The following is a 12,662-nucleotide window of genomic DNA, read 5'->3' as shown; positions in this document are numbered from 1 at the left end:
ATTCAGTTTCTCATTTAGTCATATTTCATGCAAGATGGTTAGTCAGGTAAAGAAGGGGAAAATAAGTGAATTCTGGCTGATATTTTTAATTTCAGCAATTCTTTTCTTTTTGGGGAGAAAAGGATGAGCTCCTGGAAAATGAAGGGGCTTACTTTGGAAAGTTGGTGTTTTTAAAAGGGTTTGGTCTATCTTGGCTATTTCTTTATCTCTTGTCCAGTGTCTTAGAAATGAACCCTAAGGGAACCTATTTCTGTATGGGGAAGGAGAGGGGGGAAGCTTGAAAGAAATGTTCTTCAAAGAAACATTTTATTCCAGTTGTTTCACTTAAAATCCCTACCAATGGTTAATGAAACATCGGTCTTAGTTATTTGTTGTCTTTGTTTCCAAAGAAAAAAAAATTGCATTCAAGAGCACTGCTTTTCAACTACCCTTTTGTATAAGACACTTTATATCAGAAAGTGCCACTACTACAGGAAGAGAGGCTGCATGCAACATGCTTGTGATCCTTTGAGAATATAACACTTAAAACTCTATCCGTGTTTTTGAAGAGGGAATTTGTTCCTATCCTATCAGAATCTCACAGAAGAAAATTAACAGGGTAGCTGTCCGTAGTACCGAAATAACCACTCAATAGGCATTCTTACTCAATCCCTTAGAAAAGCAAATAAGGTGCAATAAGGTTGGGATGACAGAAAAGCAAGTTAGGAACAGGTTGCATTTAAAAAAAACACTATCTTAGATTCTATCTTTAGAGAAGCAAGAAAAAGAGAAAAAAATCACTAAAGCAACTCTAAAGACAAAAGTGAGGGAATCAGTCTAAGATGTAGGTTTTTCCTCCTTTCCCAAGGATAAGAAGGTTTTCTCTCTCTGTGTGTCTTTGAAACCTTGTCAGACTGATAAAATATTCCTGATTAGCTAGTTAGATGTACAGGAAATAGTTGGCCTGTGAAACAGAGTTGGTGATTAACACGCATGAAAGCATGCGTGTTCTTGCTTAAGGCTTACCAATTTCTCCAATAATTCTAAGTGCATATAAGACCTGACAAAGCCTTGGAATTGAATAACATTAAAGTTTAAATATCAGTAAATTAGATATTTAATATATCTTTGAAGTGGTGCCAGGTAAAGTAAGTACCTTTTCTTGTAAATCTATTCACCCAGTCTGCCCCTAAAAGATGGACATTCTGGCTGAGACATTTACTCTATATGGCAACACAACAAAACAATAATGTGCATATAAAGGTTCATGGTGCAAGTAGAATACCTTCAGTGTTTTATTGAAAAGTTTTCCAGAGATATATTGTTGAAGATAAGTTTATATTTGAATTTATATAATAAACTGGGAGATTATGAATTCTAGCTCCATTTTAGGCATGAAAGCCAGTTGGCTAACTGGTCCAGACACTCTCTCAGAGTCCAATCCACCTCACAGGATTGTTGTTGAAAAAATAGGAGGAGAAAGGAGTAATTATATGCACTATTCAAGTTATTTATAAAATAATAAAGGTGGGATATAATAATAAAGGTGGGATATAATAAAATAATTGTGTAAACATATAATAAATGGAGAGGAGTATTATATTATCTCCAAGGATGGCACTAACTGGAAATCTAAAAGTTTATATTATAGTTAAATGAATCTGAAGCGTCAAGCTGCAGAAAGCAGTTCGGTGATATTTAAAATTAGAATCCACTGGGAAGGGAGCGGAAGTATTTGTCCTGAACTCCAAGCCCTGTTTTAGGCATTTCCTTTTTTAAAAAAAAAATCAGATTATGTCACATTCTTTGTATGTCTTGTGATAACTTTATGAGCAATCGGTTTTGCAGATAGTCCTCAACTTTCTGCCCCAAATTTCTGTTCCTAAGCAAGACAGTTGTTAAGTAATTTTTGCCCCATTTTATGACCTTTCTTGACACAGTTGTTAAGTGAATCACTGCAATTGTTAAGTTAGTAACATGGTTGTTAAGTGAATGAGACTTCCCCGTGGACTTTGGTTGTCAGAAGGTCACAAAAAGTGATTACATGGATCACAGGACACTACAACTGTTATAAATATGAGTCAGTTGCCAAGTGTCTGAATTTTGATCATGTGACCATGGGGATGCTGCAACCATTGTAAATGTAAAAAATGGTTGTCAGTCACTTTTTTCAGTGATGTCGTAAATTTGAATGGTTACTTATCAAACTATTGAAGGTCAAGGAGTACCTACAAGGAGCATGAATGAAAAATAAATAATAAATTTTAAAAAGTAATAAAGGCTCTTCCCATTTCCAATTATGTTAGGTACAGGCAGAGAAGACCAAAGAAAGCCTACCAAAAAGCAGATGATATTCTTACAATAATGTGTTATTCTATGCAAGTATATAATTCATTGACTGCCAAATTCCATTCTAGACAACATCTGTGGTTTCCCTCACATTCTGAACTCCACCCTGTGGTTAACAAGAGACTAGTTGGTTTGTATTTTACTTATTTTTACTGTTTTTAAGTGGATAATGGATTGATCTACCCTTTTGGGGAGACAGAAACTACAGGAAGAAGGCAATCCTAGCTACTAATAACCCTTAATATATCCAGCCCAAAAGTTTGATTAGGATCACTTCGAAGGCAAAAGGAATTTCGGTTTCACAGAAGATTTTGAAACAATCATAAAATTTGAAGCAACAGAAACAACCAGTTTGGTGTGGTAGTTGGTGGTGGCCTAGAAACCAGAAGGCTGTGAGTTCCAGTCCCACCTTAGGCATGAAATGCACTGGATGACTTTGTTCCAGTCTTAACCCAACTATCTCATAAGGTTGTTGTTGCAGGGAAAATAGGTGGGGTATTTATTGTCTCAAGTTTATTTATAAAGTAATAAAGGTGGGATTTTAAAAAACCAAATAAATAAATAAAATAAAAATAAAACTGAACAGAGAAAGAGCATTGTATCATTCTCTATTAAAGTTTGCACTAAAAAGGCAGCAATACACACATTAAATGCATATGCATTGTTTGCTTTATTTTTATTTTATTTTTCTTCATAAGTAATTGGGGCCAGTACAACAGACAATTGGGGGGGTGTTTAGTGAATATTTGTTTACAGCTTCAGTTAATGAATGCCAATGGGATTTGCTTTGAGATATCAGAGACAAACTCATCTAAATCTGTTTTTCACTTTTTTAATTCATTTACTACCAGCTAAATTATTTTATGATGATGCTTCTCAGACACTTCCTGTGAATCTATTGACATTTATTCTGAATGATAAATTTAGACCATATCACTGGGTTCTATGGCCTGCACTAGTGTGGTATTGAGTGGCATTTAATATCAAATAGGATCCTTTTTCACCTAGACTGATTAATCCCCTATGTAAGAGTATCCAACTATAAAACCATTAAACTGATCTACAATATATATTGGCGAAAAAAGTTTCATAAATTTCAGGAAAAGTTCCAACAGCAATTCTGACTACTTTTATTTGAAACTGAAGTTCTTGTGGCATTAGAGTTGTGCCCTTAAACACACTTGCATTAAACTCACTTATTTCACCCAGTAGACACCACTTTCTACTAAATATCCTAATCTGAAGTGTTGGATTTCAAATCCCATGAATTCCCAGCGAATACTTGGAGGGTTCCTTGTTGGAGAAGTCTGCTCTGGACTTGTTTTCATTTAATTCACTATTCAAAGAAGCTGAACCAAACTTGAAGACTTTCAAACTTGATAAACTTTCAGAGATCATCTTCATCCTAAATAGATTTATGCTCTGGATACAATCCAGAGTCATATAATAAGGTATGTTATGCAAAACAATATAGAGAACAATAATTGTTCTCTATAACACTCCTTACCAGCACACAAACATATTAGAGATTTATTGGCCTGAGAGATGGGGTGTCTGTGTGTTTCTCTCTCTCCCTCTCCCTCTCTCCCGTGTGTGTGTGTGTGTGTGTGTGTGTGTGTGTGTGTGTGTGTGTGTGTGTAAAGATCAGCTGTCCCATACATCAGCCTCCCCTAAGCTTTGGTGTACTTGAAGGCCACCATAACGGTATGTCTGGAAACACCACTTTCTGCTGTGGGTGTCTCTCTCACTTCCCTTGATTTTGGGGTCCTGCTACCATTAGTGACCATAAAGGAGTTGCAATGACATCTGAGGTGGATAAACAAGATTAGAGCACAAAAAGGCAAAGGTAGGGATTACAGATTATACTAAGCCACTGTCTGCTTATTCACATAACTGAATGAGGGCACTGTTGACTGGGTTCACTGAGTCATTTCAGTTTAGCCTCGGCTGTATTTCCGGCAGAAATCGCTCTGCAGCATTACTTGACGTGCAATAAGGCATCCCCTTGTGCCGACCTGCTCTACAGTCCCGTCAACAGTTTTCGGAAAGGTCGGGGTCGACTTCGCTGGTAAATGAGTTTGGAGGGGGAGATATTTTTCAGGGAAGAAAAACTAGCATGTTCTCCTTTCCTTCCATCCGAGGGAGCCTGTTCAGGAAATGACTGGAAATATTCATCGTGGAGGCACTTTCATTAAAAGTAACTCATTCGACTTTCACCATAAATTGAGTGACATCCTTACGGCAGAACCTTTTTATCCTTGATAAAGTGCTTGCCACGATTTAGAAAAAAAAAGGGTGGAGGAGAGGGAAGACTGGGAAGAGGGAAAGAAGTAGAAATCTGCCAAGCAGAGTCTTTGGGTTGTCAGTCTATAGCATAAAATATAGCTAAAAGCTCCTATTTACCAAGCACCCGAGGGGGTGCTTTAAATGCTAAGTTAGACGGACCCGGGCTGAGTTAAACTAGAAGGGAAATCACCGGGCGCCATTCGCCCCAATCACAGCACAGAGAGGAAGACAGGAACAGCGATTCTGAGAAACGGGCGCTTCCTAGCAAGGGAGAAGGGAGGGAGGGATGGAGGGATGGAGGGAGAGAGAGAGAGAGAGAGAGAGAGAGAGAGAGAGAGAGAGAGAGAGAGAGAGAGAGAGAGAGAGAGAGTAACCTGCTTTTTTCGCCGCTGCTCTAGTGGTATTATATTAGTATTATATAGTATTATAGTATTATAATAATATGTATTATAATAATATGAAGATAATCAACAATATTTGCCAGATGGGGATATTGCTTCTGTGTAAATGAAGAAACACACTCTTTCTCCCCCCCCCCCGCGCCGCATCTCACCCGCGCCTCCAACATTTAAAACAAGCTATTAAGGCCGAAAGAATCGGGAGTTCAATTAGCAAGCTACATAGCAAAGGGGGGAAATGCCCACTCCCTTTTCACTTAAATGCTTTTGCACTAATCTGGCGTTTTTTTCCCCCTGATATTAAAGAGAAAGGGAGGGAGCATCAACATTTTAAAAATAGAAAAGTATAATTCAGCGGGTAGAAAAGGAGCAGAATTTGCAGTATATCCCGTTTGAACTAACTTGGGCACCGCCAGTTGGGTTTTAGCATAGATCTAAGTTTGCTTTCTGTTCCTGCGGAGCTTTACCTTAGGAAGAACGTTTCCTTGAACTCTCTGGGTCCTGGACGGGATCAGTGCAGTTCCTTGACCTCCAACGCTTGCAGAACTGCACTAGAGGAAAGTTGCTAATACGCGTGGGTATCCCCGTTGACTCCCTGAACGCTACAAAACGGCATTAGCGAGCTAAGAAACGCGGCGCTAACGAACTGAACCGGAAGATCGGGCTAGGCTAAGCGGGCCGCCTTATTCATCTCCTCGAAAGGAAGCCGCACTAGATTCAAAGGGGTGGTTATTCCCAGGAAAACGTCTTTAGGATTAGAAGATAAAAGCAATGGAATGTCAGGAAACGATTCGTTAGCAGACTGGACTCCCCGGGGGAGCGAGCGATACTCTTTAATGCACAGTGGTGTCTGTAGTGTCAGCGAGGTCTCCAGATATGTCATAATAATGTACTCGTATTATTTTGGGTAAAAAAAAAAAAAGCATGATATTGGATACACGCGGAGCCTGCGCTAAGTGGACTGCACAGAAACACAAAGAGTATTTCTGTAAGACATGCTGTTTTCCTCTTAATAATTGCTTTCTTAGAAATAATCACTATATGTGTGTGGATGCGTGTGACCGTACCCCGTACTTCCACCCAGAATACAGCTAGCAATAGACGCCTTACTTTTATTTCATAGGTCGCTTGTCACAACACCCTTCAAATCCTACGCAGCTTTATTATGGACAACTATTTTTCTATAGGCAGAAAATTTCAACCAGGGGGTTCCTTTGTTTATTTTTCCAAACAAACAAACAAAATCAATTGTGATGACCGCTGTTTTGCTCTTTCTCTTGATATCTACAAAAGTACAACAAATCGCTTCAAAGAAAGGAGGGCGGGGAAGGGGGGGAGGCGGTCAAATAATAGCCAAATGCTTTCAACATTCCCACTCGCACTACTCACCCACCCACTCTCACACAATCTTTGAAAAAGCCTTGGGAGGAATGGTTAGTGGAGGACAATAGGGCCCAGTTGGTAATAATTTTCCTGCAGCCTGCGGAAAATGCTTAGCTGGCTTGGGGGGCGGGGGGGGAGGAGAGAGGTTGTAACTCTGCCCTTTAATTCTGAGAAGAAAAGAACGACACCGAAATCATGCAAGGCGGAGGGTTGGTTAAAAAATATAAGCTGCTCTAGAATCTGCAGCCGCGCCACCCCCACCCCCCAAAAAAGCTATTCTCTCTCCCCACACACCCACACCCACACCATCTCCCAAAAGGAAGCCGAATCCATGGGTCAGTTCTTTACCCTACAGCTCACCCTTGCTTTAAGCATAGCCGCCCCTCTAGGAGGAATGACACCCAAGCCTCACCGGCCTGCTTTGGTTACACTAGCAGGCTATGCACACCAGTGATTATCATCGTCGTCGTCACCTATCTGCATTAGTGATCGGGAAGGTGCTAGAAATCGCCAGTGTGGACAGCCCTCAATGTGTGAGGAGGAATGGGGAGACCTCAAAACACCCCTTTCCGAGGATCAAGTCAGGCGACCTCTTGGATGGTGTGGTATGAGAAGGGCCGATAGGAAAGTGCGGTCACGCCCCCCGCCCTTAGGTAATTGGCCTCGGGACATATCAGCCCAGCGGTTACTCAACCCGTGCGGGGTCCGTAATTTGAAAGAACGGCATTCCCTCGATGAAGCTAACAAGGTATGATGAATACCAGAGTGGAGATCAGAATTGGGATAACTCTATATGCAGGGGCCTTCTTTTTTATATACATAGCAAAAGTTGTTGAGGTTTTCCACCAGCGTCAGTGAAACACCTTCATGACACCTTTTCAAGTAAAAAAAAAAACACTCTCACCCTTGAAATAAAGAATATACAACTTCCCTAAGCTAGCTAAGTTTTTTCGGGAAAAGTGATAGGGTTTCAGACATAGTTTTTGGCCGCTCCTGGTCGCAGCTCCGTTTTTTTAAAAAAAAAGGGTGGGGTGGGGTGGGGTGTGATAATTACTAGATGAGGTCAAGTGGCTGGCGAAGTTAAGCACGCAAAGAGGCCAAAAGTATTACTAGTCATTCTAACATTAAAGCTTCGATCTTCAATGCCTTTACACATATTCTACTGAGGACCATGAAGTTGGCTGCCAAATAAACCTGGGATTTAATCTCCAAATGCTAGTCTCCTTGACGTCAGCAAAGCTCGCTGCTGCAGTGCCCAATCAGGATAGGGGCGAAAGTTTAGGATTTAAACACTGAGGTCATTGTCTGCTTCATCGCTAAAGTGCGAAGTAATGTAGCCCAGAACATTGTGCGAGGTAGAGGGGGCACTGCTATTACTTAACACACTTAGACCGTACTCACCCATACCAACTCCGTATACTGCTAAGGAGTAATTTGTTTCCAAACTAGAGTTCAGAAAATGTAGAAAAGGTGCCTAAAATAAATCTAGGAAGACAAAGGAAGACAAGTACCATCAGAATAAAATACTTGATTCGGTGCTTCACGCTATTAAGCAGGACACATATCGAAACAAATCTATCAATCTATTCCTCCACGATTCGGGAAGAAGCCCCCACAATCAACCACAGGAAAAATATTTCTACGCGGCCTGGCGGATAGATCACATTTTTCCAACCTGGCGCCCTCCAGCCTGTTTGGACGGCAGTTCCCATCACCATCCCACTCGGATGATGGGAGATGAGGTTCCACCCATATGGCAGGCGCCAGGTAGGGAAAAGCTGGGCGACTTGACTGTCTCGAGCGTGCGTCCCGTTTTGCAAGGAACCCCATGAGTTCGGGGGGGGGGGGGAAACTTTAAACCGAAGTCGGAGGGAAGAGACTCATTTGGAAGTCACGATTTGTACTTCTGCCTTATCTCTTCCCTGCCACCTTCTGAGGCACACAGTTTGGGTCTGAACGCAATGAATCCTATTGAATCAACGAGTCTTGTGTTGGATTCTATCTGGTTGCCACACATAACAGATACCTTCCCTCAGAAAAACTTTTCTTACTAAGTTTTAAATAATTTATATATAGGTGGGGAAGTTTAAATTTAATAAAGGTACACACGCACGCTCGCACACATTAACACGCTTAATGTGTTAATCTGTGTGTGCACGTATTTACATAACTATTCTTGCCTTTAGAGTGTAAATGGAGAAGATAGATATAATTCCTGTTTGTACTGTACACTTGTCTATAAATGAAATGGATTTTATATATTACATTTGCCTATCAGAACTTTATATTGCCTTATTTCACAGTATCCTGTATATATTTGTTCCAATGTCATATATAACCCACAATTGCACACTTGTAAATCTGCTGGAAACGCTCCAGAAGAGATATCAAATTCAAGTTTCAGGTTAGGAATGATTCCAATTCCTCTAACAGTTCGCGTCTCCCTCTCCCACCTCTTACACACACACACAGAGAGAGAGAGGGGGGGGGGGAAATGTTAAAGGGAACGGTATGTATCGGGCCATCTATAGCGAGCCTTGGGAATTATTATTTATTTAGCACATTTTAAGTATGGGTGACAATTCACCCGCGAACGGAAGACGGTTGTTCTTGTTTTAACGAAAGCCCCCTGATGAAAAAGGTTATTCTGTACCATCCAGGGATTCCTCTAACGTATCGCTCTCTGGTGTAAAGAAAGAAGGGATCCTGAAGTTTCAGGATACCATCCAGAAGAATCCAGCGCTGAGATTCCTGAGGTCTAAGCCAAAAGGAGCGGGGAGAGGGAACCAGGGGGAAAACTTGTTAAGGTTATGCCACGAATTCCTTCGAGAGCCAAACAGAGACACCCGGAAGCCGTTCCTGGCTTTAATCCACAGCTTGGCCAGGAAAGCATCCGCAGTCCTAACCGCCCCCAGCCTTGGGAGCCGCAGTAACTTTAGCTAGCAACTCAAGTCGGCTTGTAGCTAAGGTTACATTGGTTGGGTGGATACAGCCCCTCACCTTTTCGGACCTTTCGGCCGGAGACTGGGCGGGTCAAGAAAGGAGCCCGACAGACTGAGGAAGAGCAGAATCTGTTCTTCTAACCGAACTTTGCGCTTGATCAGTCAAAGAGTCTGGCTTTCCCTGCTTCGGGCCGGCAGCAGACGCCCTCGGAACTAGGATCCATCTTCCCTTTCATTTTATACACCTCGATGGGCTTTCACTGCCGGCAGAACTCAGAATGAAAAGAGATTTTATTTTTCTTCAACCCTCCACATCGCTTCGCTCCGGTCCATTTTGTACAATTCGGCTTCCATGGAGGAAGAGGCGGCGGGCAACCAAACACTATTCCTCAGTGGTTCGCGCTAGCGCATTAAATGCTTTAGTCAAGTTTAATTAAGGCTTGAAAGCTCAGTGTTGTCACCCAACCTGATTGCAGGAAAGCCCCGGGAAACTCAGCCAGGAACTGGAGCACCATTAGAAGAGCGGGCGACTTGGGCATGAACCATAAAGTTAGGCAGAGTCTGGGCCAAGTCGAGAAAGGGTTTTAAGCGTTGGTTTATTTTCAATTTCGGTTAAATTTTGCATTGTTTTCAGGAATTTCTCCTTTTTTCCCCTTCCCCTCCCGTTTCCACCACTTGGAGGGGAAGGAGGGGAAGGCATTCAGGTAATGAAATTGGTAACTAAACAGTAATTGAATCAGCATAATTTGCGCACGGAATGCATTTCAAATGCTCCCAGTTTACAAGTAAAGAACTGACGCGCTTTGCTTCCAGCACGCCGCACATTTAGAATAAGGACTTATTTTAAGTTCTAGCAAACAACATGACCGACGAAAGAGGGAAAATTCACGCAGTTTAGGAATCTCGACCCTGGTTACATGTTCAGCAGTTTTCTTAACACCTTTTGCAACAATCACAAGGAATAGGGATGACGCTACAAAATCCTCCCTCCACCCTATCCCCCAAAAAAAAATTAAAAGAAAAAAATTGTTAAGGGGAAATGACCCTTTCAGGTGTCCGTAGTCAATGAAGGGTTGCAGAGTCATTGCACTACGTGATGTCACTAGTGTGAGTGAGTCTTGCCACTTTGAGAATCTTGGACGAGCGTCAAATCTCCAGCCAGATCTCACATTCCTTTTGGATCCACAACTGACCACCGCATAGAGAAGGGATAGTCAGAATGCTCACGTGTTGGTCTTTTATTAAAAGAAAAGACAAAAACGCTTCCAAGATTTTTTTTTTTTAACTTCTAAACTGGCACACGATCCTCCTTTGCGAGGGAGAGGGAGCGAAGGTTACACGAGCAGGTGGATAGCATCCAAGAGCGTTGATTTCCAACGGGAGGGGTTGCCCCCATGTTCACCTGTTTACCCCGAGATGTCCCGAACGAGGCTGAAATTGGGGAACCGCGCCCTCAAGCGCCCAAAGCTTGCAATTACAGGCAGCGGAAAAAAGCTTCCGAAGAAAGGCTTACCCCGGAAGACCCTAAAGAAGCTCATTAGGTTTCTGCTTGTTGGGTGGAAATTACACTCAAGCCTTTTCAGCTCTTGTTCTCTGTTTTCTTCCTGTCCCTCGCATTGCCGTTTATCCGATCTGTAAACCGATGGCTTCCGAAAGAAACCGAACCGGCTCTGGTGATGCAGATCGTTCGATCCATGCAGAGAACTGGATCCACGGGGGGAAAGGAGCTGCAATCTCTATGCCCCAGGTAATCTTGAAGGGGAGTTATCCCCGAGCACTTTCCGACTAGGCTAGTGGAGGATGCTCGGTGGGCTTACCGCGGAATGGTTCATATAAGTAGGATTTATTCTGTGGTGGGCGGGGGAAGGATAACCAACGGGACGTTATTTTCCCACGCCCAAGATTCCCGCTAGTGGAGAACGACTGGGAGGACTTTTCGGAGTAACAACGGAGACCTTTTTCTCCTTCCGGGGGACCATTCTAAAGCCCAAAGGGTGGGGCATGGAGACAAAGAAGCTGTCTTCCAATGATCACACCGAGCAGCATTCTGCCAAATATCAGCTTCCTATTTCTAGTTCCTGGTACGTGTATTGGGTTCTAATTCCCAACACGCCCTCCTAGAATTGCCAAATGATAACTCCCATCATTCCCACCTTGGGCAGGAAGCCTACTGCTCCCATCATTCTCAACTTACGAGGCGGATGGCCAATTGTTGAGAGAAATGGAAGTTATATTCCAGATCATTAGGAAGGCACCGGATCGGGAAGAGTTTCGGACTGTGCGCCGGAGGGAGGGGTCGAAGAATCAGGGTGACAGCGGAGTCATCAGAATGGGCTTGGAACTCAATCCCGCATATTTGCTAAGCCGCCCTGTGATTTTGCCCCCTTTCTTACGTGTGAACGAACAGAAGGTTCAATGCTCAGCTAAAAGAACGTGAGGAGGAAAAAGTTTTACAGAACATGAATCCGAAACACCACCACTAACTGGCAAAATCCTTCCAAGAATCGCTGAGCAGGATTCCTTCCTTCACACTCTGAATCTCCCACACAATCACAAGCCCTGATCAATAAGATTGCAATATCTCTGCCCAGTATCCGTTGTGCGACCCCCCCCCCACTCCAAATGAAAACTCCCTAAGAGCGACCTCCCCTTCCTCAACCTAAACCTTAGACCTTTGAACTTGCAGGAGCCGAACTCTCCTCTCTACCTCAGGGCACGTCCGCGACTGATGGAGGCATCCAGGGATCCGAGAAGTTTGTCTGGAACGTAGGACTTCTCCCCCTGGACCGAGGCCTCCTCTGCTGATACCCCGCCGGCAACCCCGGCTGGGAGAGGAGCGGAGAGAGAGAGAGAGAGAAAGGCGCAGAAACTTACCAGGTACAGCAAAGGTTGCAGCAGAAGCACCGCGTACCAATATGTGGGCTGCATCCTCGCGGCTCAAACTTCCTTCGCGCTGCTCGGGCTCCCTCTCTGTTTCGCCAGAACCATAGATCCACCCGGCATCTACTTTAAAGAGCCAGGACAGCTCGCTTCAGCCTAGGCAAAAATGAAAGGATAAACTCCATGACCACGAGACAAGGTTAGCTGTCGAGTTGAGTGGAAAGGGAGGGGGGAGGGGAGAAGAGATACCCAGCTGGCGAGGAGGGGGGAAGAAGGGGATGCCTCAAAGAGAATTAGTCCATTTGGCAAGAGCGCCGGGAGAAGAGCTTTCCTTGGGCCAAATTAACTAGTTGCGGGCTGACTCCAGAGCGAGAGGCTAAATAAGAGCTGATTTTTTTTTTCCAATGTCCAGCGCTATTGCTGTCTAGGAGGGTGGGAAGAGAGG

At 43.3% G+C, this 12,662-nt stretch overlaps 1 protein-coding gene across 1 annotated transcript in view; it reads right to left on the bottom strand.

Annotated features, from left to right (window-relative positions):
• The window catches only part of NXPH1 (neurexophilin 1), a 188,105-nt gene extending 175,840 nt beyond the window's left edge, over positions 1–12,265 (bottom strand). Inside the window, exon 1 of the mRNA XM_015811616.1 lies at positions 12,212–12,265. Within this exon, the coding sequence (XP_015667102.1) occupies positions 12,212–12,265 (54 nt within the window). The remainder of the gene's footprint in view (positions 1–12,211) is intronic.
• Between the last annotated feature and the right edge of the window lie 397 nt (positions 12,266–12,662).

This window comes from Protobothrops mucrosquamatus, unplaced genomic scaffold (genome assembly GCF_001527695.2).
Source record: "Protobothrops mucrosquamatus isolate PMUCROS unplaced genomic scaffold, P.Mucros_1.0 scaffold45, whole genome shotgun sequence".
Classification (NCBI taxonomy): domain Eukaryota; kingdom Metazoa; phylum Chordata; class Lepidosauria; order Squamata; family Viperidae; genus Protobothrops; species Protobothrops mucrosquamatus.
This window is presented reverse-complemented; position numbering and strand designations above follow the sequence as displayed.